Source organism: Anabrus simplex, chromosome 6, assembly GCF_040414725.1.
Source record: "Anabrus simplex isolate iqAnaSimp1 chromosome 6, ASM4041472v1, whole genome shotgun sequence".
Lineage (NCBI taxonomy): Eukaryota > Metazoa > Arthropoda > Insecta > Orthoptera > Tettigoniidae > Anabrus > Anabrus simplex.
This window is the reverse complement of record NC_090270.1, coordinates 235,618,375-235,645,620: the sequence shown is the minus strand read 5'-3', so window position 1 is coordinate 235,645,620 and position 27,246 is coordinate 235,618,375. Positions and strand designations below refer to the sequence as shown.

At 38.5% G+C, this 27,246-nt stretch overlaps 1 protein-coding gene across 1 annotated transcript in view; it reads left to right on the top strand.

The window, feature by feature from the left end:
• Positions 1-27,246, top strand: part of LOC136876379 (ATP-binding cassette sub-family F member 2) — a 237,125-nt gene that overhangs the window by 87,184 nt on the left and 122,695 nt on the right. The window contains exons 6-7 of the mRNA XM_067150277.2: positions 4,983-5,109; positions 5,187-5,289. Coding sequence (XP_067006378.1) covers positions 4,983-5,109; positions 5,187-5,289 — 230 coding nt within the window. The remainder of the gene's footprint in view (positions 1-4,982; positions 5,110-5,186; positions 5,290-27,246) is intronic.

Below are 27,246 nucleotides of genomic sequence, written 5' to 3'. Positions count from 1 at the left end.
ATAATACCAGTTTTGGGCAAGTGCTCTAATGGTTAGCTTACAGCAGCAATATGCTTACAACATGCTTTGGGGCCTGCTCCAGCAAAACGTTCACATTCCCCTCGTATAATATCACCAGGTAATCCTAAAATAAACTTTGCATCATAGGTCTTATGTTTTGTGTACTCGGATTTCACAGCACTGCATTTTAGAATTTCAACCTTTTATAAACAAACCAAACTTTCCACTGAAAAGCCTATATCCAACATAACACAATGATTTGTAGTTGGAAACAGGTGTTCCATCTATTTCCGATGTTCTAAATGCGAAATAATTCATCAGATGCAAATTTGTGATAGTGATCTTCACCTTATGGCTGATGGTCAAATATTCAAAGGAACTGGCACTGGGAAACTCAAGAATATTCACATGCCTTTGGTGGTGGACAGAGGCTGTATCTGCAGTTTCATGTAAGCCATCAACCTTAAAAAATACATGAATCAAAGTCTATAAGCAAGGGGAGCAAGTGGATGTTTAAATATATATTTATGATTTAAGTCTTGTGGAGGTACATTTATATTTTGTATTTATCAATGTACAATACTCAAGTAATTGTTATCTTAAGGAAAAGACATGCTGACTCCTATTCATTATTTGGATAATAAAGCGTGTTAGAATTTTCTAATTACCGCTGTACCGGTACTAATTCTTCCTTCCTCTCACTAGTTTTAGCGTTTCTGGTCCGTAGCTCATTTTACAGCTGTTTAAGGCTTAAACACTGAAAATCGTCCCTAATATACCAGGGGATATACCTATACAATTAATTAATATAGTCTTGGAGTAAAACTAGAGAAGATACAATCGGCTTTAGCTCAGAAATGTCTGTCATATTCTATACATTACTCGCAGCTGACTGGGATAAACATAAGATGATCGCCTTGCGCTTACCCAGTAGTACACGAGCGCTATCTGGCGCGATCTTTCTCTGCCTACATCCCTATTAGCCCAGCTGTAGGAATATAAAAGAACATGGTAATTTAAGTCAATTTTATTATTTTCCAGATCAAATGTGAAAAGATACCTATAGATCTACATAGAAATACTGTGATGCATTTGACACGAGTACAGAAAGCGTTGTCGTCGCAGCTGTTCTACCAGTCCACTGTGAACAGCGACTAACAACAATTTTCTATAGACCTGTGCACTGCAATGGTGGGAGCTAATATCCCCCTGCATAAACTGGAGCATCTTCAGGCTTCAACAAGCTGCCGGGAGCATTCACCGAGTTGGAGGCGAGTGGCTTTCCCCGGGTGGAGTCATTTAGGGTTGTGGAAGAAGTCGGGATAAATTTTGACCGAACCTCTGGGAAGGTAGCCGCTGTCACCAAACAGTTCCATAAGAGTCCTGTTGCAGAATCCATGATGGGAAACGACAGTAAAAGGGCCAGGGTGCTGCGAGGTGAGGTAGATTCAGCAGTTGAACTAAAACCAAATGAAGTGGCTTCATTGAAGTTTTGTTCAATCACTTCCAGTGATGTTGAGAGATTTCTCTCGGTACAAAATTTCTGTCTGACAGGAGAAGAAGATTGTTACCAGAAAACATTGAAACATTGCTTGTTGTAAATTCCTTTTATAATAATTGCGCGTGTATTTTTTCATGCCTGTTTTGTTGCATATTTTACACGTTAGTGCGTATTTACATGCCTATTTTGACTAATTTAAGAGCCTATATGCCTGCCTATTTTAACTATTTTTAGTGCCTATAATTCTCGTCTCTAGTAATCGCATATGTATCATACTTAAAAATCTGTTGTTGTAATATGTGCTGTCGCATTGCATTATTATTATTATTATGATTATTATTATTATTATTATGATTATTATTATTATTATTATTATTATTATTATTATTATTATTATTATTATTATTATTATTATTATTATCTTTGCTGGCCATATTGACCTACATGAGTCATTCCTTGTTCAGTATCTCTTTGAATGTTGTACTGTTTGATTCTTGTGATCTGCCCAGTACTTTTTGATTCGTTCCGATTGTAATTTTCCCAGTTCATCTGAAATCGCTGCAACCCTTCTGTGTTTCGTTTCTGCTGAAAATTTGTGGTGTTATTACTGTATAACAACAATTCAAACATTTAACATGTAAACATGCAAATCACTTTTGAATTCGTCACAGCTTTGATGAGACTGAGAAACGAACAAAAATAAGCCAAGGTCACAAGATACCTGAAGGTGCCACCTCTGTGATTTGCTAGCCAACTTGTATGCCTGATTCACTTTGTATGAGGCATACGGGTGTAGATATTGGTAATTAACATTTTACATTTGATTGTGAAATTCTTAGTGAATGTTCAGAAAGTTGCTGAAAATAATGATTTTTTATCTGATGATATCCTCAAATGCTGAACATGCTCCATTATGAAACAGCCACAATAGCTTAATCACCGACTATATGAAGTCTTCAAGTTGGATTTCCACAGGGCAGTTTGGACAGTGAAACAAATGCTCAAGATCTTGAATTGCACCAGTCACAATCTGCATTCTGTGTGTAACCCCATCTTTTGGGTGTAGCCTTGGTTCTAGGCATTCCAATTCTGAGGTTCAGGCAGGCCAAGATTGCAAAGTATGTGCTGGTGTTCCTTCTGTTGGCCGATTCCAGTCTCATTGTGTGGACTGATGCTGCCAGTATTGATTCCTAAGAATGCTTTATGTGGCTGGAACTGCCCTGCTGTTATGAAATTCCTCACTGCCTTGAGATGCTGCTGTACTAGTTCGTGACCATAGAGAGGATGATGAGTGTGCATGTCTTGTTTGAGTTTCTCAGTTTGAGCTGCTACTTTCCAGTGGATTGAAGGCCACAAGTATCGTATAGCTTTTCAACGTTTGTTGGTTTAAAGTGGACTGAAATTGTACTCCATGTATTGTTCAAAGCAATATCCACATTCTTGGAATGGACAGAGTTGGCCCACCTAGGACAACCATACTCGGGTGTAGAGAACGAAAGTGCCAAGGATGTAGCTCATACAGTTGCTGGATATGCTCCCCAGTTGGACCCTGTTAGCATGCATAGTAAACTTTTCCTGGCTGACCTTCATACTGACAGAATGATAATGTTCTCTAAAAGTAGCAGTCTGATCAAGCTTAACTCCAAGGTATTTGAGAATAGGGATGAACTCAAGTTGCCTTCTTTCCCAACTGATTAAGTTCATGATTTGCAGCATGATTACATAAATGGATAAGTGTAACATATTTTTTCCTAGGATTTGGCATAAGGTAGTTGTCCCTGTACTACATAGACAATTCATTGAGGTAGTTCTGCAGCCTAGATTCTTCAGCCCAAAATGATCGGAACTGAGTTCCAACACAAAGGTCATCAGCAAATTCATACATAATCTTAACTCAAATAGTTTTTTACATTTTTTGTAACTTTTTAGTTTAGTTAGGTAACTTAGTTATTAATTACTTATCCAATGAAAAAATTAAATGGTATATGACTTTTAGTGCCGGGAGTGTCCAGGGACAAGTTCGGCTTGCCAGGTGCAGGTCTTTTGATTTGATGCTCGTAGGCAACCTGCATATCAAGATGATGAAATGGTAATGAAGAAGGCACATACATCCAGCCCCCATGCCAGCGGAATTAACCAATTGTGGTTAAAATTCCCCACCCTGACGGGAATCAAACCCGGGACCCCTGTAGACCAAAGGCCAGCATGCACACCATTTAGCCATGGAGCTTATGAAATCATTACTTATTTTATATTATTAATTACTACTTTGTTATGCATAATTCATTTAAAATGGTTTATTAGGTAAGACACAGTATTGATGTCTATTTATAGTCTTATGTTCTTTTAATAATTGCAGTTAACAGGTTGTTATAATGTAGGTATGTACATATATAGTCATGAAGAACTTTATAAATGGTGCATTAAATTGGTTAACATAAGAGAAGACCACCTGGTCTTATTCTTACCAGGATATATAAATCATCAATCAATCATTCAAATAGGAGAATGTTTGGTATTCAGTCCAGTAATTTGACCATTAGTGTAAATATTGAAAAGAATTGGTCTCTATGGAAGACCATTTTTCCAGTTCTTCCAATGACTTTCACTATCTTGAAGTGTTGTTTTTAATCTTCTTTTATGTAACAAGCGTCCTCATGTCTCGTATTATTCACTTACATTGGATTTAAGAAAATAAGAAATGTTTGGTTACAGCAGTAATTTTTTTAAATAAACTGATAGTGGGGAGAGGGCCTCCTTTTCTCTCCCCTCTTTCCAAAATTGGATTGCCATTAATATGTCAGTAGCATTATTTGTGTGTTAATGTAGCACTTTAAGCAGGTTTGGCATACTCCATCAGTCTTGTGTCCGTCACTGTATTCAAAGCCTTGTGTTCATGCTGGTACCAATTGCTTACATGCATAACATCAGTTACTTTGGAAATAGTTATAGGATGAGGTTCATCATAATTAAGGTCTGATAATAGTTTGTTTGCTCCTTCAACAACAACAACAACAACAAGAACATGCATTATATTTTATGATATTACCACACAGAAATATCCTAATGATACACTGCACCCAAGGGCTGTGTTCCATTTGTTCAATGCCTCTAATGTGCAGTTGAAGTGTCTATAAGATGCCTGCCTGAAGTTACCGTAATCTACTTCCTTGGTTATTTCTAATCAAGAATGTGTGAAACTAGTTGGGATGTCAAGGGAGTCAATTGCAATGCATGAAATGTTTGTACAACATGCTTCCAAACAAACTTGTCATATGACCATGCTACAGATGGGAAGAGAGAGATAGGTTTTGCCAAGGCCAACATGTGAAAGTGATTGTGATTACAGATACTTGGCCTGGTTGCATTTTATTATGCTGGAGTTTTGCAATGCTGTGAAATGTGCAAATACATGAGTTAAGGAATGGGATGGTCTTGTAACATCTTGTAAATCTATATAAGTCATTATTGTCTCGTGCAGGTGGTTGGCGTATGCGAATTGCCCTGGCCCGAGCCTTGTATGTCAAGCCCCATTTGTTACTTCTTGACGAGCCCACCAATCACTTGGATCTAGATGCTTGTGTATGGCTGGAAGAAGAACTCAAAACGTAAGTTTTCTTCAAAACTTCCAACTATTGAGAACCCATTGTTTGTGAGCTGTTAATGAGAAGTTCTTGGTTTACAGGTATAAGCGCATCCTGGTCATAATATCTCACTCGCAAGATTTCTTGAATGGTGTCTGTACCAACATCATCCATTTAGACAAGAAGAGGCTGAAGTACTACACTGTAAGTATTACATACTGCCCATGTGAACTTACAGTACAAGTAATATGCAGGAGAATAAGCTATTCTGCTGATGAATCATTGTTTTGTTAAAATATCACATTTGTTTAAAGCCCTGTAGTTCCCGAGGAGACTTAAGTCACTACATAAACTTTCAGCATCAAAATGTATTTTTAATTGTTGTTAACATTTTATTTGATCAGAGGTCGGATCATCTGGGTACTGTAGGTGGTTAGGCATCTGATGTTCTGTCGCCAGTTTTGAGAGATTATTAACATTTAGGAGTACTTACCAGTCAAAGCTACAATTTCAAAAAACCAGCTGTGATAATGCTTACTGGAGGCAGAAGGCTTAGACAATTTTGTTATTCCTTCCGGTTGAAAGAATGGAAAGATGGAACCATTCTGCAAGGGAGTGGAGTTAGTAGAGATCATTATGGGAAGAATAGTAACTTTTGCCTTAAAGGTGGTTTTCTTTCTAAAGTGAGGTTTAAAATTGTACTGAAATTTTAATAAATACCCCTTCAATAACAGTAGATTTTAAGAGCTGCCAGATTATCAGAATTTTGACCTGCATGAGTTCTGTAAATTTTCAGAAGCCAAGACATAGATTTGTTGCATTTAGAACCGAGCAAGTTGGCCATATGGTTAAGGTCAGCAGCTGTAAGCTTGATTTCAGTAGATAGTGGGTTCAGATCACACTGAGGATGGTTTTCCGTTGTTTCCCATTTTCACACCAGTTAAATGCTGGTGTTGTCTCTTAAGGCCATGGCTGTTAACTTCCCTCTCCTAGCCTTGTCTCCATCCTTCCATCGCTGACAACCTTTGATGTGTTAGCACAACATTAAACAAGTAGCAGAAAAAAGTTACAATTAATCGTTCAAAAATGTTGCCTATCTCAGTCAAGATCAAACTCACCCATCTTGGAGACAGAAGGATAGCTGCTGTGCAGGTAAGTTTTCTTGGATGCTCAGCTCCCTACCCTTCACTTGGGAGGTTTCAGTCAACTTTGTATGCAAGAGAAGCTATATTGAAATGGAGAATGCACTTTGACTGCCCAAACAGTTTGTGGTTTTAGTATAAAGCTTTGTCTTGTCAGGCTATTTGCATTATCGTCTGGTAATAGGTTGTTTTCATAGTTCTTTTGTAGTGATGTAGTGAGTTAGATAATCACTACGGTTGATGCAACACCAACCACACCCCATGTATCTGATTCCTGAGGGGTTCTGAAATCCGCCTTAGAAAGGTATTTGCACAAACATCTAAAAGGTTTGCAGCAAAGTGAAGTATGAAATTGTCGTGTTGGTATAAACGCTTCAATTTTGTGAACATAGAAACCAAGGTGAAACTATATAATATTTAACATGAAACATAAAGTTATAGTCCATGGTTATGATTCTCTCAATACATTTAAGTCACATTATTGCAAATATTTCTCAGGATCATGAAGTGCATGCAAGAAAGGCACAAATAACACACTAAAGAAAGTTTTGCATCACCCACGTGTATTATTTAACGGTGTTGCTATCTTGGCCTTTCCTGTTCAGACTGAAAGGATGACCCTTGGGATATTTAAAGGCATACTCACAACTGCATATACCTCAACCCACAGGCAGAACACCAGTCTCAGAGGGGTGGCAATATTTCAGTTGAAGTTGTCGCACTAGTGCGGAAGCATTAGAAGTGTGTTCCAAGAAGTGTGGTGAGTGTCTACGATGGCATGACATGCAGTGTCGACATGTGAACATATACACATTATCACATATCGAGAAGGATGGTAAACAAGAGCAGTTGCTCAATATGTGGGCTGTAAAATAGGTGATGTAGTTTGAACATGCAGGGAGACAGGAACTTTCGACGACTTACCTCACACAAGTCGTCCGAAGGCTACCACTGCAGTTGATGACCGTTCTGTTCAAATTTCAGCTAGGAGGAACCCTGAATGCAATGCCACCATGTTGAATAATAATTTTCAGTGTACCCACAGGTTGCCGCATTCATTTCAACTCTGTCAGGAAAAGGTTGCGCAAGGTACCTATTGACGCCCATGGCAAATCCCAGCTCTCAAAACTACAGATTGTGGGATGCAGTACTGATTGGCCCAACATTATGTTGAATGATCTCTTCAGAATCTGCACAAAGTCCTTTTTACCGATGAGTATTGCATAAGTCTTGTTGCAGACGATCGTTGGCAACATGTTTGGAGGCAGTCTGGTCAGACTTCATGTCTCAAACACACTGTCCAGCACCTGCAGAAGGTGGTGGTTCCGTGATGTTTTGGGGCGGCATTAAGGCATTATGTGGGATCGCCCTGTGTCACTCCTAGTCTTGCAGGGCATTGCCTGTACGATAGGGGGCTGACAGCTGTTGAACCATAGTGATACCGTATTGCCAGCATTTTGGAAGAGAATTTTTGTGGACAATAATATCTGCATCCATCGTGCGGTTCTTGTTAATGACTTCCTGTCTGATCGCTATAACGCTAGACTAGATTGACCGCTGTGTTGCCAGACATGAGTCCTATTGAACATGTCTGGGAAATATTAAAGGAGGATTTTTATGGATGTCATGACCCACCAACCACTCGGCGAGATCTACGCCAAATCACCATTGAGGAGTGGGACAATTTGGACCAAAATGAAATGAAATGTCGTGTGGCTTTTTAGTGCCGGGATATCCCAGTATGGGTTCGGCTCGCCAAGGTGATGAGGAAGACAACACATACACCCAGCCCCCGTGCCGTAGGAATTAACCAATTAAGTTTAAAATCCCCGACCCGTACGGGAATCGAACCCGGAACCCTCTGAATCGAAGGCCAGTACAATTGTTTCTCTGCCATGGCACAACACATGACAGTCTTAAAACATAATTTTACATCAGTTGACCAAGTGCAAGCATATTGAACGTGGATAAGAAGGGCATTCAGCTCAACATATTGGATAACATTCATTTTGAACCATAATAACTGTACTTGAGAAGTAAAAGGTCTTATTCCAAAGTATTAAAGTAGGACATAAGCCCTTTTGCATCTCAGGTATGGTTAATGAAATAAATGAAAAACTTAATATTGTGTTTGATATGATCATTCCTATATACACAAAGTATAAAAGAAGAAAAGACACATTAAGTCCACCAATCATTTCATCCCTACTTACCTGCCCCCCACTCAGGGTCCTCACACATCCCTCCTCCAGCCCCTGCCATCATAAGCTATACTCCTGTTCCTTCTTAACAGTCAGTCTGGTGTTGGTGTCTGTGCCAAGTGCACTCAATTTACGAGGAACATAGGGGCGAGTCTCATATAGGTGTATATTAATCTCCATCTTCTAGCTTCCCTTCTTTCCTCAATAATTTACTTCAAATACTTTCTTTTCATTCACTTCAAACCAAGTTAAACAATAGATCACTACTTCTGATGAAAAGGAATACTTATTCAAGTTATGTATGTTCCCCTTCAAGCTACATACAAACCATTATCCATACTACTATTCAGCAAGACATAATTTGTAAATCAAGTGGCTTGACTATGCAGATGGGGAAAGCCAACTCCCAGATCAAATCAGGAACGTTTGTTTGATGTAGGAGCGACGATATAGTTCGGCAACAGCCGCAGCTGTTTTGATGTGTCATTTGGTTTCAGTTTTGGATGTGGTGTCAGACTTAGACTTCGATTTTAAATTGAGACATACCAGATTGTTTCTTTATTATTAAGTGTATGTGAGCATATGTTTCCCAATTGGATCATGGCTGAAGATGACCCAATGTATGTGGGGTCAAAACTAGTACCAGTTATATAATTATATTAAGCTAATGGTATTGAATTGGTGGACGCTTCTCTACCCTTTGATAGCCATCAATTGTCAATACAGACCATAATGAAATCCATAACTTATGATGAGAGCAAGAGCTACAGTGGAACCTTGGATTGCGAGCATAATTCGTTCCGGCAACATGCTTGTAATCCAAAGCGCTCGTATATCAAAGCAAATTTTCCCAAAAGAAACAATTGAAACGCGGATGATTCGTCCACAACACACAAATATTTATTCGCATACCATTTCCATACCTGCCAACTCTCCCGATTTAGGCGGGAGTCTCCTGATTTTCAACAGTTTTTCCCGCTTCTCGATTATTCTATTATTTCTCCCGATTTTAGCTTATTTTTTTATGAACTTCAATCATTTGTTTTCAAAACCCGCCATTTCAGCTTGTTTACGTGAGTGGCTGGAAGTCCTTCGCTCATTGGCCGCTTTCAAACAAAATATCTACGTTTATTAATGCGAGAAATGTTCGTGAATGTGCTATGTTTATTGAAACCTGTATGTCGCGACGCGTATATCGATCGTCAATCTCTTGTTCTCGCGTGCTATGTTCGTGTTTGTTCACATCAGTCTAGTTGATTCTAGAGATCAGTCGCTAGATATGGAGCCTTTTTTAGTAATTTAGTGATAGAATTTCAGTGATAACGACTAGTGACTTTTCTAGAGATTTTAGGAGCCATTTGGAGACAATTCTGACTAATTTTAATTTATCTCAATATAAATAAAATAGGAGTGTCTGTACATTGCTCAGAATTTATAATGAATGATATTTAGACCAGGAAATGGTCTGAGGAACGTAAGATTGAATTTAGCCGGAAAATGAAGGACTACTGGGCCATCAGAAAAGCTCGAGGTACCAAGAAGAAAACAGCTGCCAAACCAACCTCTAAGAATACCAATTGTGGTAAGCAATGACGATGACATCAAGAAACAGCTAAAACACAAGCACCGTGGTCCATAGACGGCCCTAACAAAATAAAAAAGAATGACATTTCTGTACCGGTCGTGACCACAGTAATGAGGAGAAATGCCCGTTTTAATTTTCCGTAATGTCTGAATGTATGTGTGTATGTATGTAGGTACACGCTTTACAAGAAAACGGCTGAAGAGAATTTAATGAAAATCGGTGTATAAAGTCGGAGAATAAGTCGCTACAATCTATGCTATAAATAATTGTGTTCACGCTGAGTGAAATGGTAGTTTAGGGGAAGGCCTAAAATTTAATTCTCACATATTTATGTTATTATTGGCGTTATCGATAAATACTACATAATTAAAGTTATAAATTGTTAAATTTCCTAACATTTATGTCTTACACATTTTTACTGTACCGGCTATGATAAGAGATATTCAAACCGGGTGTAAAGTGGACAATAAACGGGGAAGAGATTGAGGTGGTGGAAAAGATGGAGTACCTGGGGGTGATGCTGAGTAGAAATGGTAGTTGGATGGAGCAGATTAGGCGTATTGAATAGAAAGCCCAGGCAGCACTCTCAGTAAATAGGATATTGGGAAAAAAATTTAGGGGAGGAAGCTGTGCTATACAAAGTATGGTATTCAACACGGTAGTTAAGGGTAAAATGCTATATGCTTCGGAGGTTTGGGGAGTAAAAAAAGAGTGTGTGATATTAGAGTAGGTTCTGCAAGATTGTTACAGGCCTACCCTTGTGCACAGTGAGTGCGGGTGTGAAGATGCTGTGTAAGGAGTATATAAAGATCGATATTTTAAAAAGAGTTCTTGGTTACTGGTGTAGATTAAGAGAAGGGGTAGGGGACCGGATCCTACAGTTGGCCTACCAAAGTCAAATAGTGGATACAGTAAAACCTCGTTAATTCGAAGTCGTTGGGACTCAAAAATCGGACTGCGAATTACGTGATTTCGAATTAACTGCCAATTCGCAATTCAGAAGCACCAACCCTTGCCGCGTTACAAAATTTTCTAAGGCCCGTTACTGCATGCAGTTAACCTTGATTCACTGTTTATACCTTTCAAATGCCATGAAAAAAGAACTCTTTCCAAAATGTATTCAAGAAGGTGCGTTTACAGCATTCAAATAATGCACTTGGATATCTCACTGGTAAACATAACCTCACGCAACGAAAGAAAGAAAAAAGAAAGCACGATTCAAAGACGAGGAGAAATCTATGCTTGCTTCCATGTGCAAGTGCTTTATTAATTGAATTACTATACTGTATGCATTTTAGATGCGTTGTATTTACACAGAAAGTACCCAATGCCCTTAAAATCGAACTTTCCTATGACTCTATCCTTGTACGATTTCCCGCCATGGCACTTCTCTCGTACTTCAGAAATGTAAACACTTGCCGCGTCACGAAGTATTCTAAGACCTATTAATACATGCAATCACCTCGATTTATAGTTTAAACCTTTCAAATGCCATGGAAAAAACTATTTCCGAAATGTATCCAACAAGGTGCATTTACAATGTTCAAATAATTAACTTGGATAAATCACTGACAAACATAACCTCACGCAACGAAAGAAAAAAAATCGCACAATTCAAAGACGAGGATAAAAGTGTTTCTGAGAGTAAATCAGATGATAAATCTTAGTGTGGCAAATGTAAATAGGGGGGTGAGAAGGGATTAATCTGGTGGTTGTTAGGTGTATATGTTAACAAAGGTTGGACTAAGTTAAAAGTAAATACGTTGTGCGTATTATGTGGTGAAGAAAGGAAAGACTTTCGTTTGCTGACAGAGTGTAAAGGAATGCTGGAAAAGAGACGGATGTTTAACAAACATCAGTTGGAGTGGATTTCTCATCCGTGCAATGAAGATAAGCTTTTGAGGTGGATAGTGGCGGAATGGAAAAGTGCTGGGAATTTGTGTAGGCTTTTGTCTAAAACCAGAAACACATTGCAGCTTTGGAAGGAACAGGAGCTTATGTGAACTGTGGGGATTAAAACGAAATGAAGAGGGTATTGTAACAAGAAGAAAAAACTCTAATAATATTAGTAAGTAGTTGTAGTAAATATGTTTTGGAGGAGAGAGTATAGTGGATATGACGCTACGTGATCGGTGGTTTACGTGTTTGTATAATGAAACTAAATTTAAGTTTGGAGAGGGAGAAGTGGTGGAAGACGTAATGGCAGAATTTAAGTGTTGAAAGGGATGAGAATATAGTGAATTTGACGGTGATTGTGGTACGTGTTGGTAAATAGGTATAGTGAATTAATGGTGTAAGTTGTAATTGGTATGTAGTAAGGCAATTGGGAATTGATTTGGAGTGTTAAGTGTAAGTGAATGGTGACTGTGGTTTGTGGTGGTATAATAGGTACAGTAACTGATATATAGTAAGGTAATTTGGAACTGATTTGAAATGTTAAGTGTAAGTGAATGATTGTGGAGTTGGATGGAGTTTTTGGTAGATGTGGTGTCCTTGTGAAATGGGCTATGGTAATTTTTATGTTACTTGTATATGAATCTGTGTTTGGTATGATGTAGGAATAAGAGGCGAATGGGAGGTATAAGGGAATTGCTAAAGTAATCAGTGTGTTGTTTATTGGATACAGGAGTGATGTTTGACAATTCTAGGTGTATATGCGTTTGGTATGAATTGTAAGGAAATGTGGCAAGTAATTAGTGTGTTGTTTATTAGGTTTAGGAACGATGTATGGCAAAGTTATGTGAATATGTATTTGGTATGAATAGTGAATTGATGAATAGGGTGGTATAAGGTGCGAAAAGTGAATAATTGATATATTGACAATGAAAGCTTGAAGGCAATTTGAAGCCTAAGAAAAGTGAATAATTGGTGTAATGATGGAGGTATATGTAGGGTGCTATTTGTAAGTTTGTACGTAATGTGGAAAAGCAGTTAGTGGGTTAATTGATGGTGCTATTTGTTTAGAGGTTGTTTATGGTGGTGTGGGGATGAGAAAAGTGAATATTTGGTGTAAGGATTAGTTGGTATTTGATGTTCGTTGTGTAATTATCAGAGGAGATATATTGGATATAAGTATATGGCATAGGAGTAAATAGAACAGTAAGTAAGTTATTGAGTGAAGAAGGCATGTAATGGAAATTGGAAGTAAATTTGGCAGAGTATATAGTTGAAGAGGTCGAAACGTTGGACTGCCTTCTCATTGCTCAATTGAGGACAAGCTGGAACTCTAAGCGGTTCAATGCTTGTGAGGTAATAGAGGTAGTACAGCACTGCAGATTGAGTAAGTGTAAGAATGTCATTAAGGAATTTAAATGATAGAGGAGTGCCTTGTGTAAACAGAAAAGTCAGCGCACTCAGTAGTAAAACTTTTATTATAATTTGGATCCACCTTATTATTCAATACATAAAAACTGTTGTTAAGATAAAATTACAACATATATTTCAATCAGAACTAGTTTTGACGCCTTTTTGCGTCATCGTCAGCTGATATAGGTTCTTGGATATATTGGCAATCACATAAGTTTATCTACGTCAAATTGAACACAATTTAAAACCATATTAACAACCTAAAACTGTGTTGCAATTATACTGTTTCAAAGTCCATATTTTCTACAAGTCCGAGACTTGCGAGTCTTAAACCTTAAATTGATGAAAACATATGTAAACCAGTTTGCTCACTAATAAACTAACCTGGATTTCAAAGAACAACAACTTAAAAATAAAAAAGTCTTGAAGAAACATTAGCTTAATTTAACACTCTTCTTAAAATGTGACGTAGAATCGTATTAAAATAATTCAATAAAATCTTCAGAGTCACTTTAATGGAGCATTCCTAGAGAGGTCGAAACGAGCAATCGGTCCTTTAAGATGTTAACAAGTACAATGTTCCCAGTTCAATGCGGACCTGAAATAATAGGAATCTAATAAACTATCGCTTAACTGTAGAGGCAAAATATAAAATTACGTCTTATACCGTAAACGTTTTTACGTGTCTCACCTCAAAAGATTGCTGTCCATGAGAAGCACAGTGAAGCCTAGCGAGCAGTGTTGTTTTAGTAATCAAGTGTCTATGGATGGTCTGGGCCGAAGGGGGGAAATAGGGGAAAGCGGGAGGAGCAACTGAGGAGCGGCAACCTGTTGGAGCTCCAGAAGGCGTGGTCGTAGAAAGCAACTAGTAAAGTTATAATAAGAATATATATATATATATATATATATATATATATATATGTTTACTAATGTTTTCAAGAAACATAATGTCAAGGTTTCGCTTCGTACTGATAATAATAATACAGTTGTATTGCACAATTCAGCCTCAGTTAATAGATCGAACCCATATACCAAATCGGGTGTGTATAGATTTATATGTAACGACTGTGGGTGCACATATCTAGGTCAAACAGGACGAAGTTTTAAAATTAGATACACGGAACATACCAATGCAATAAAATATAACAGATTTTCTGCGGTAGGCCAGCATGTACATGATCTAAAGCATAAATTCACATCTATAGAACAGGACATTGAGATCTTGGAGAACTTAGGAAAAGGAAGTTTGCTGGCTGTTACGGAAGGTTGCTATATACACCTGGATCAGTATTTTAATCCAAACCTTAATTTAAATGAAATTTCTGAAAAATCAAATATTCTTTTTGATTTCCTTACTGAGTTTTTTAAAATGTACGTAGGTGGTTTGAAAAGTTCCCGGAATGTACTAGAATAAGTATCTTACCTCGGTGGAACTGCTTTTATTTTTCAACATAGCCTCCCTTTAGAGTAATGCATTTGGTCCAGCAATGTTCCAATGCCTTGATCCCATCTCGGAAATGAGATTCCTCCAGGCCTGAAAAATACCTCTCCAATTCGGCTGTCAGTTCTTCCCTTGTAGAAAATCTCCGTCCACCGAGGAAAATTTTCAGCTTGGGAAATAGATAAAATTCTGATGGTGCCAAATCAGGTGAATAAGGTGGATGTGGCAACAATTCGTACCCCAGTTCATGAAGTTTTGCCATGGCAACAACACTTGTGTGCGGCAGAGCGCTGTCCTGATGAAAGATGACTTATTTCCTTGCCAAACCAGGCCTTGTTTCACATATCTTTTACTGTACTTGGTCTAGGAGGTTTGCATAGTATTGCCCCGTATTTGTTTGGCCAGTAGGAAGATAATCTATCAGCAGAATGCCTTTTGCATCCCAGAAAACTGAGGCCATGACCTTTTCGGCTGGTGGTGGTGAATCAGCATGTTCCCACTGCTTTGACTGCTGTTTTGTCTCTGGGGTATAGTAGTGGACCCAAGTTTCATCTGTAGTCACAAACCGGCGCAAAAATCTTGTTGGTTGCACTGAAAACGGGCCAGACTTTGTTCGAACATTTCCAATCTGGTGCGTTTATTATCCATTGTCAAGAGCCGCGACACCCATCTTGCGGATAATTTTTTCATACCCAATTCTTCGGTTAAAATATAATATACCCGTTCAGAAGACATCCCTACAGCTTCAGCAATCTCCCGCACTTTCAGTCGACGATCGTCCATGACCATTTTATGCACTTTTGCAATAAATTCTGAGGTTGTAACACTTTTTGGCCATCCACTACGCAGATCATCCAAGCTCTCCCGACCAAATTTAAACTCGCTGGTCCACTTGACAACAGTTGAAAATGAAGGAGCAGAGTCCCCCAGTGTGTTCTGAAAGTCGGCATGAATTTCTGTTGCTTTCATACCTTTCTTTACAAAGTATTTAATCACTGCTTGAATCTCAGTTTTTTCCATTGTCACAAATCACTAAGCGGGAACAACAACAAAGAGTCGTCACTACCACACTCCTGCAGCTAGAGCACTGACGTGTCACGTGTTCACTCACAAAGGATGTGTGATTATTGCGCGGGAACCTCGTTGCTCTAGCACTGACATCTAGCGGTGATTCTAAGAACTTTTCAAACCGCCCTCGTATGTATCCCGGTCAATAGGACGGTGTTTTATATTATGCGTAATAGCTTTACTAGTTGCTTTCTACAACCACGCCCTCCAGAGTTCCAACAGGTTGCCGCTCCTCAGTTGCTCCTCCCGCTTTCCCCTATTTCTCCCCTTCGGCCCAGACCAACCTTGGACACTTGATTACTAACACAACACTGCTCGCTAGGCTTCATTGTGCTTTGCATGGATAGCGATCATTTGAGGTGAGTCACGTAAAAACGTTTACGTTATAAGACGTAATTTTATATTTTGCCTCTTCAGTTAAGCGATAGTTTATTAGATTCCTATTATTTCAGGTCCGCATTGAACTGGGAACGTTGTACTTGTTAACATCTTAAAGGACCGATTGCTCGTTTCCACCTCACTAGGATTGCTCCATTAAATCGACTCTGAAGATTTTATTGAAGAATTTTAATACGATTCTACGTCACGTTTTAAGAAAAGTGTTAAATTAAGCTAAATGTTTCTTCAAGACTATTTTATTTTTAAGTTGTTGTTCTTTTAAATCCACGTTAGTTTATTAGTGAGCAAACTGGTTTACATATGTTTTCATCAATTTAAGGTTTAAGACTCGCAAGTCTCGGACTTGTAGAAAATATGGACTTTGAAACAGTATAATTGCAACACAGTTTTAGGTTGTTAATATGGTTTTAAATTGTGTTCAATTTGACGTAGATGAACTTATGTGATTGCCAATTTTTCCAAGAACCTATATCAGCTGACGATGACGCAAAAAGGGCGTCAAAACTAGTTCTGATTGAAATATATATTGTAATTTTATCTAAACAACAGTTTTTATGTATTGAATAAGGTGGATCCAAATTATAATAAAAGTTGTAATCTTGGTTCAATACGGACAAACTATGAAATTTATTAATTCAACTCAGCAGTAAACGCGATCTTGCCTGGGTTAGCTAGGAGTGGAAGTGTGATGCCAGACTAGCTGACTCAGGCAGACAATCTGGGACAGTGTTAATGTTGCGTAACCCCAGTGGGTACGCAACACTGTCAAGTCAGCTGGTATCAGCATCTGTCGTTCATTGTCATTTAATTTTGCTCATATGAGTGGCGCATTTCATATCATTTTAGTTTGTCTTACTGCATTTAATTTTGCCATTATATTCTAACAATTTAATTTTGCCTGTTTGTAAATACATGTGCTGTTACTGCCATAATGCAGTGGCCATTGGATCTCCGTAAAGGAGTTGTGCATGGCCATTTATCAGCATTTTTTGTTACATCATTTTAGTTTAAATATGGCTGTAGGTTGTACATTGTTATTTTTCTCATTTATCAGATCAAAAGGGTATTTGTTTACTGTAGATCTCGAGAAAAATAATAAACATTAATAATAATAAAGTTATAAATTATTAAATTTCCTTACATTTGTCTTATACATTTTTACTGTAGCGGCTATGATAAGAGATATTCATGAATTTGGATTTTTGTTGCTAAGTCCATATCGGCGCCGAGGTACGAGAAAATGGGTGAACAGAATTTAATGAAAATTGATATGTGAAGTTAGGGAATAAGGAACTACAGTCTACGCTATAAATAATTTTATTCAACCTGTTCGAAATGGTAGTTTAGGGGAAGGTGCCAGAATTTAATTTTTAATTACCTATGTAATTGGTCGTATAAAAAAATACTACATAACAAAAGTTATAGAGAGTACAATTTCTGATTATTTATGTCCTATTCAGTTTTACCATTCTGACTATAATAATATTGTGAAGATGATTATAAGAGTGAGAAAAAAGTCATGAAGGAACGATCGCTTGAATAATAACACAAGAGGGATTCATAAAAGAATAGAAGACTCACTTTACATTAGATGTTCTAATATTACAGAGTCGGAAGAAAACCAAATGTGAAGGCCTGCAATATAGACAGCTCATAAAATTGATCAACAATAACATTACATTGACCATTATTTGTTGTGATGTTCTTTGTGTATTCTTCTGCCATTTATCCCCGATAGATGGGATTATTGCTGCGTACCTAGTATAACGGACTGCTTGAATATTGGTGGGAAGTAGCCGGGGAGTTAAGTCTCTCTCCTGTAGCTTGCCATTCCTCTGGTTCATAAATTTTTTCATACTACTGGTGTGTAACCCTCTGGATTATCATAGTATTCCAGCTATACGATCTGTACTCTGAGGCAGTGATTGGAATGAGCAGTGTGCACACTTAAACCACAAACCTATTACTTTGGCGTAGCAGGGGGGAGAGGTAATACCACCATGTGGCGCGTTCCAGATGGTGGATAGGGGAGTCCTAACCGGCTTGCCGGCAGAGTTGAGCAAAATAAAATAGCTCTCGCGGACCAAACACCCTTCCCTGTGGGTGGGGGACGCAGGCGAAGAATACACCCACGGTATTCCCTGCCTGTCGTAAGAGGTTACTAAAAGGGGCGACTTAGGGATATTTGAATTAGAACCATGAGACTACTTATAATTAGTACCAACACGCTGGGTCACTTTTAAATGTGTGTAGTAGCGCTATGTTAGGTACACAATAGATTTGTGATTAGTAGTGACAGTGTGTGAATCAGGGTTTGTTTTACAGTACCTGTGATTAGTACCACTCTTATGAGCAATACCATAGCTCTGCCTTGCCTATGATTAGTAGCCACTATGTGAGGAACACCACGTTTTGAATTCTGGTCAGTGGATGATTTTAGACTTTTAAATCGTCATTACAGTTCATCTCATTTTGTATAATTAGGGGCCGATGACCTAGATGTTAGGTCCCTTTAAACAACAAGCATCATCTTAAACGGAATAATGACATAGGAGTGTTCGCGGCTGTCTGCGACCTGGATATTCTAGCTCTGGAACTTTGAACTGTTAGATCGACACTGTGGTACTTTTCTTTAACCCGTTAATGCCCAGAAAATATTTTTCGAGTTTTCTTGCACTTTTTTCAACATTATACATGTATAACCGATCCTTGAAGGAAGAATACTTAAATATCTGAATATTTCAATTTTAAGGACCATTTTTTTGACGTATGATATATCATACGCTGGGCAGTAGGGGGTAACGTATTACACCAAAAATATTTATGATTTACTAAGAACAAAAATAATTTATTGCAACATAAATTAAAACTAAAAACAGAATACTGATCTTATAGATGACATTTAAATAATTCAGAACCCTCTGGGGCAGGGAATACTCATGGGGAAAGTCGCTACTTCCCACCTATCATATGATGTGTTAGCATGATCTGAAATGAATTTTGAAGCCTACTGTTTTTGTAATACAACAGAAACGTATTAGTAACAGTAACCACAGAAAACATTGTATTGTTTGTTTTCATGATTCTTTCCATCACCATTTAGTAATCACTTCATCATATGGAACTGAACAAAGCACTAGAATGAACTTACTGACACTCCACTCTTGAACGCATGATCATTCTGGCACATCTCTCTTTGAAAACTTGACTGACTTCTCAAGCTCCTTGTTTACCTAATTTCTTACTTTTCTTGCTTTCTTTTGTGGATTCCTGGATTTATTCCATTCGGAAGATACGATCAATGGATTCTGTAGTTGTAGGAGCCTTCTGTAGTGGTATTTGATTCTCATCACCTGTAGTAAATATTCGCTCTGAATTTGCAGAAATGCATACATCGAGTCACTATTCTAAGCCACACGGAGCTTTCTTTACACCACTGACCTCGATTTCCAGACTGGCATTGCAATCAACAGCTCCCATAAGCACTAATCCTATTTTGTCTGCTTCTGAAAATGGGTCATCACAGCGATCATAATTTTCTAAGCAGTCTAGAATGTTCAGAATGGCCTCCCCACCTGTTATTGTATTTTATTGGAAATTGAAAAATTTCATGTTGCGAATGCCCAGCGTATGATATTTCATACGTTAAAGGATATTTGTGTTTGAATGCCGTCTCGATGAGTGAAGATGGTAACTATCATATGAAGTCAAATCCTCATACTATATCTGTAACAAATGTACCAAAATATGATTAATTTTTCATAGTTCAATTCCCCAATTATTATAAATACTCACCGGCGCGTCATTTTTGTCAGCCTCCCGCACTACCCGCACTTTCTTGCCAACTATCATCGTAACAGGAGGAAAACTACATTGCCATTAGCTAGGAAACATTAGTTGCGTCCCTGATGCGCTAAATGATGCCTTTAAAAATTGCAAAACAGTTACGGTGACGGAGATATAACACAATTTGAAAAGCACGTTTTGCGTATGATATACGGTGGGCATTAATGGGTTAAAAGTGAGAAAATGTTCTGTTTTTCATTTTAGCAAATATTTCATATGACAGCATTGCTTTTAATCGTAACATTCGTACTGACGTCATTGTAATGATCTCTGTTGACTTCAGTTGGGAAAACTATAAGGACAGTCTTTCTTAGAATTCCGTTGCGAAGCACGGGTACAACAGCTAGTTATTTGATACAAAAAGCATTGCGCTTCGCATAATCGCGTGGGTGCTTGATGCAATATATTAATCTATGCATTTGCTAAGTAATGGCATTTAAGTGCATGACCGATTCATACTTGCGGAGCATGAGTTCATATTATTTTCGGAAGGCTCATCAGAGACTGATCATCTCATTCACATACTTACTGTGAGGTAAATGTGTAATTTTTAGCCTCGTAGCCTCGTTATAGCAACAGTCGGGCTTTGAGCCAATAAGTGTTGTAAAGATATCATAGTATTGTATTGCGCATGACATGTAGAATAAGCAGTTTTGACCAATTTATTTATATCGTGTCAGAAGCATATATAAAATTAAATATAAGGAAAAAACATAAAACATAATATAAATACTGCAATGACGAAGAGCCACATTAAACTATGCGAGCCCAAAACCTTGCAACATCAAGAGAAACCTCCCAGTAGGTTGTATTTTCTTGTGATATTGTTATACATCCAGGTGTCTCCTGGGCAACGGACTAGGACTCTTTCTATACGGCTGATTCTCTCACATTAGAAGCAGAACTAATCAATCTTAAAATGTTTTGACCAATTGTATCTCCTGATTTCTCCTGATTTTTGGTTTTGTAAAGTTGGCAGGTATGCATTTATAAAACAAAATATAACGTAAAACAAATTAAAGTGCACTTTTCCTTATAATAGAATCGTTGTTGGTGTGAGGGAGACGAGAGATGACATGAGAAGAGTTACTCTGCAGCACGAATTTCACTAACGGAATCACTGCCATCTGTTGGCTCACTGGAATTGTTTTCTTTTCGTGCAACTTCAACGATAAACCTGTCCAATGACTGTTGTTTGGCTCACTGGAATTGTTTTCTTTTCGTGCAACTTCAACGGTGAACCTGTCCAATGACTGTTGCTTTTGCCTCTTTTTGAGGATTTCACGAAAATCTGACATTGCATTGTCATTGAACTGATTCATCGTTCGCACCGCTACAGCCTTATTTGGGTGGTGTTTTTCTGCAAAATTTTGCACCGTTTCCCACATTTTGCACTTCTCTCGAATCTCAATTGAAGTGAGAGATTCCATTGACTTTTTCCTCCTCTTCCTCGGACGAGATGTTCATAACCTCCTCCTGTTTTTCGTGATGCAGGTCCATCAGTTCGTTGGTGGTGAGTTCCTCGCAATGTTCTTCCACCAGCTCTTCAATGTCCACGTCATTCACCTTCAGCCCCAAGGTCTTCCCCTAGGACACAATTTCATCGACAATCGGTGGCTCATTGTCACCAACAATTCCCTCAAAGTCACATCCAAGAGCACAGTCAGCCACAGCTTTCTCCATGCGGAAGTGAGAGTTCTCTTGGTGACCCAATCCCAGGCTTTATCGACGATCTTCAGGCAGTACACGATGGGGAAATGATTTCTCCAAAACTCTCGGAGGGTAAGGTTAGTTCCTTCGGTCACTTCGGAAGCATCACTAAAATAGTGCTTTGGTGTATAGCTTCTTGAAGTTTGAAATGACGTGCTGATTCATAGGCTAGAGTAGTGGAGTAGTGTTTGGAGGAAGGAACTTAACCTTAACAAGCTTGAATTCCTCCATTAAGTCACCCTCAAGGTCTCAAGGCCTGGAGGATGAGCAGGGTCATTGTCCATAACCAGCAAGACTTTGAGCGGCAGATTATTTTCTGAAATGTATTCCTTCACTACAGGACCAAAGACCTCGTTCATCCATTCAGCAAACGAACAGGGGAGCAGAAAACGTAGGCCCACGTGATGCTCGTATTGCGGAACCTCGCTCGCTTATCAAGTTACAATCTATTTAAAATGTTTGCTCGTCTTGCAAAACACTCGTAGACCAAGTTACTCACATTCCAGGGTTTCACTGTATTTGAATGTATTTATTTTAGTGCAGTTATACACTTGCAAACAACCATAGATGAAGGATAGCATGTTCAAAATAATTTGCTAGCTCAAATAAACATGGCCGTTAACAATCAACAGGAAGTTCCACAAAATCATAACAGAAGAATACAGAAATTATAAGAAATTAAATTACCGTAATTGAGCAGCAAATTCACAAAATGGTTGCTTTTTAGAAACAGTTTTGAATCAACCATTCATAATGATACTCAACTAAGAAGTATTGAAAAATATCAATATCTGATCGGTCTTCCTCAGGGCAAGGCACGCAAAGTCATTCAAGGTTTTACCATTTCAGTAGAAAACTGCATAAATGCCTGGAACCTCCTTGTAGATACGTGTGTTGATCAAATATGATGATCGTGACCTATCTAGACGAACTTTTCAAGTTTCCTGCCGTTTTCAAAGAGAACACATCTGAATCACTCATGCAATTACAATTTCATATTGAAACTCACATGGCTTCATTAAAAGCAATGAAGCATCTGTTACAATAATGGGATACACTGGCTATTCATCTAGCAATTTGATTTTGTTGAGCAAAGAGACTGGCAGGAAAGGGTGAAGAGATGATGTCGTATGTACAGCATCCTACAGATAATCTAATTCTTATAAAACCTTAAAATATTATGCCTGGACGTGTTGGCCTTGCGGTTAGGGGCACACAGCTGTGAGCTCGCATCCAGGAGGTAGTGAGTTCGAATTCCACTGTTGGCAGCACTGAAGATGGTTTTCCATGGTTTCCCATTTTCACACCAGGCAAATGCTGGGGCTGTACCTTAAGGCCACGGCCGCTTCCCTCCCATTCCTAGGCCGTTCCTGTCCCATTGTCACCATAAGACCTATCTGTGTCAGTGCGACGTAAAGCAAATATATACATATATGTTTAATATATGTTAATTATCTTTTATTAAATGCTTGTTTGTAAACTGTAATCGAACATTCAAGTTTGATCTACTCCATTCGAGAGGCTGGTTTATCGATTGTTCCTTGTATGTTCGGATGTGTTCCATTTAGAGTGTTACAAGAACATTTCCAGAAGTGTATATTTCTAGACTGTCGAACGGTATATATATTGAGCTGACAGGCCAATAGCGAGTGAGTGAATCAGTCAGTGAGACAGTGAAAGAGAGAGAGACAGTGCAGTACGAGAATGTAGAGTGTGGGTTAGAGTGAGTTGATATCTGTATTGTCACAATTGGCTTAAATAAGAGTGTAGTCAGTCTTGCTTTGTGATGGTAAAGTGAATAATCAGTGTTGAAATCTGTGCTGTCAGAATCGACTGTGTGATGGCAAAGTGAATAACCTGCGTGAGGACTTGTTGATATCTGAACTTAACAGAATCGAAAGTAAATAGTTTCAGAGTGTTTCCCTTAATAGTGTAGTGTTGTGTATAATTGTGTATAACTGTGTGTTTTTAAGGAATAGACACAGCGACAATAAAGTGGTTTTATGCAAGGAAGTGAACGTATGTCATGTGATATTTATTTACACCAAAATAAAATCTCACTGAGAATGTTAAAGCTGCCAACGTTGGACGATATCTTGAAATTTTTAACCGGATGTTCCCAATCATATATGCTGTTACTTCACAGTAAAAACAAGAATTAGACACGAAGGCAAATCCAAAGGACAAACAACATAGCAAGAAAGTTATGATGACCACTCAGGCAAGCTATAATCTGTGTTGGAAGTGATCCCATTATTAACACTGAAGAATTACTTATGCAATCTGTCAAAGTTAGAAGGAAACTGTTTCGAGAAAAAGGATTGTCATAACTATTTGAAGCCAGGACATATTGAAAAAAATTGTAGAGCATCAAAATGCAAGAAATGTGGACTTTTACACAACACTTTTTACATGCAGAGAAAGATAACGAACAGAAGCAAAATGTTAAAGAAAACCAAGTGCCTATAAACCTTTGTGTTGAATCTCAGCATTCACCTGCGTCTGTCAATGTGAGCTTGATGAAAGAAGTAACATCGCAAATACTTCTGTCAACGGCTTTAATTGATGTGAAAGATGCCCGTGGAAGAACGACATTTCGAGCCTTATTGGATTTGGGGTCTTTGTCAAATTAATAAAAGGAGTTCTATAAAATAAGCAGCTTGGTTTACCGATCACAGTGAGAAACGCACCAATCATTGGAGTAGATTGCTACAAAGTGGAAACAAAAAGGAGTACCAGAATACACCTCTCATCAAGAAATGACAGATTTGAAGTGGAAGCAGATTTTCTGGTTTTGCCAACATGTCAAAATTGCTACAGTTTAGATATAAAAAAAGACAAGGTTATTATTCCAAAGGGCATTTGCATGGCAGGCTCCACGTTCAACAAGCCTGGAGACAGACATATTAATTTGTGCTGGACTGCATTGGAAAATGCAAAAATAAAGCTGAAGTACAACCAGCTCTGCAAAACATCCGATCAGACAGGATTATAGGTGGTGAAGTTTTCAAGAATATACAAGGATCAACAAGTGCATGCATGAAAATCATCAATCGACAATTTTCAGATCAGGTGGAAAAATTCTGGAAACAAGAGGCAATTCCAGAAATTCAGCATTACAAATCGAAAGAACGAATACATGAAAGACAGTTCATGGACACTGTTTTAAGAGATACAAATGGATGTCATCCTCAAGAATCAAGAAAATGCACTAAACTGACTAGAATTCTGTTGGTTCAGTCAGCTTCCGCTTCGAACGATAGCACTCTACTGCATCTGGGGAGCCATCTGGTGACGAATGAACGAACCATTTCCACTTCTATTACATCTAAATTCAAATACCTCATTGTTTGAGTAGCTTTTCTCGTGGACAGTAGAGATTTTCTTCTGATGACTCAGAGCAAATTTCTCTGCGAAACGTAAAGAATTTCATGTTATTTTCTTGACACGGCATAAGCCCAAAAGCCTATATCATGACTAGAATCCTTAGTCAAGAGATTAAGCAGACAACCAGAACTCAAGACTGTTTACACAGATTTCATTGATAATATAAAAAAACTAGAGGATATGAGCTTGATTGAAACAAACCAAAATCAAGATGTACCAATTTCATACTTCATACCCTGTCAATCTGTGGTATTTCCAGGTAGTGACACTACAAATGTCAGAGTGGTGTTTGATGCCCCAGTGAAGACATAGTCTGGTATGTAACTCAATGACAACCTCACGGCAGGACCTAATTTACAGCAAGATCTTTTCATATTTTACTAGATTTCACAGCCATAAGTCTGTCATGACATCAGTGGTGGAAAGGATGTTTCGGCAAATCCTCGTCCACCCTGAAGATTGAGCATTAAAGCAGATTTGGTGGAGGTACGAACCTTCAGACCCTGTGATGATTTATCAGTTGATTACAGTAAAATACAGAACAGCATCAGCGCTTTATCATGGCATGAGATGTCTAAATGAATTGACTACTTTTCGTGAAAAATGAATTTCCAGCAGCAGCAAAGGCTATTAGGGATGATTTTTATATGGATGAGTGCTTAAGTGTAGGAGACATCCTTGAAGACGTGATCCGGCTTATGGCGACAAATGCAATATATTCTCGAGCTGTGGAATGTATTTGAAGAAATGGAGGTCCAACAGTAAACAGATCTTGCAGGGTTTAGAGAGTAAAAGCAACAAAGGGACTTTATGGCTTTAAACAGAGATGAAACTAGTAAGACTCTGACTCCTTTGGGACTCAGCACAAGATTCCCTTCAGTTTTGAGTTGAGCTGGCAAAGTAGTCACCAAGATCCGAAAGAAAAGTCGCCTCCAAAATCTCACCCCCCGCCCCCGTGGGTGGGGGACGCAGAGGAAGAATACACCCACGGTATCCCCTGTCTGCCGTAAGAGGCAACTAAAAGGGGCGAACAAGGGATGATCCAATTAGAACCATGAGACTACTTGTAATTAGTAAGGGGCGAACAAGGGATGATCCAATTAGAACCATGAGACTACTTGTAATTAGTATCATCACGGAGGAAACACCATGAGTCGCATTTACTTGCGCGTAGTACCATTATGTTAGGTACGCAGTCAGTTTGTGATTAGTAGCGACAGTGTGTGAATCAGGAGGTGGGTCCTACAGTACCTGTGATTCGTACCCCTATATGAGCGACACCATAGTTCTGCCTTACCTATGCTCAGTTCCCACTATGTGAGGAATTTCACGGGATAGTACGAGTCCCTGTGGTTAGTCCACTTATGTGAGGAACGCCATAGGTTTGCGTTGCCTATAAATAGCCATGAAATGTCAAAAACATATCAGATGTAAGCGCCGTAATGTGCGAAACACCATAGGTCTGTGTTATATGTGCGCATTACACTACCTGTGAATAGTACCATAATGTATGGAATACCGCATCTCCGCTACTTTTGATTAGTACCGCAACATTACACATAGCTTGGTTCTACTTTCCTAGCGATAAATATCATTATGAGGGGCCGATGACCTGGATTTTAGACCTGTTTCGACTATAAGCATAATCGATTCCGCATCGTGCTATAGAAGCAGTCCCTTGATCAGTAATACTATTGTTGTGCCAGCTTCTGTGCATGGGAGGCACTGTGGGTCGGTTCCACTGATCGTTTTAAATTCATACCCATCCATTCATTCTTCGTCCTCACGCTTTGAATTCTGGTCAATGGAGGATTTTGTACTTTTAAGTTGTCATTTCATATTATTAGGGGCCGATGAATCTATGTTAGGCCCCTTTAAACAACAAACATCAATCATCATCAATTAAAATCTCACAAATTTTTGGTGGGTCCAGTACTGATCAAAGGGAAGTTGTTGATGCAACACTTAAGGGTAGATGGATTGGATTTGGATCAACCATTGTCCCCAGAGCACCTTCAGATTTGGAACAAGTAGTATATGTCATTAGAAAAACTGAAAATCATCAGAATCGTGAGA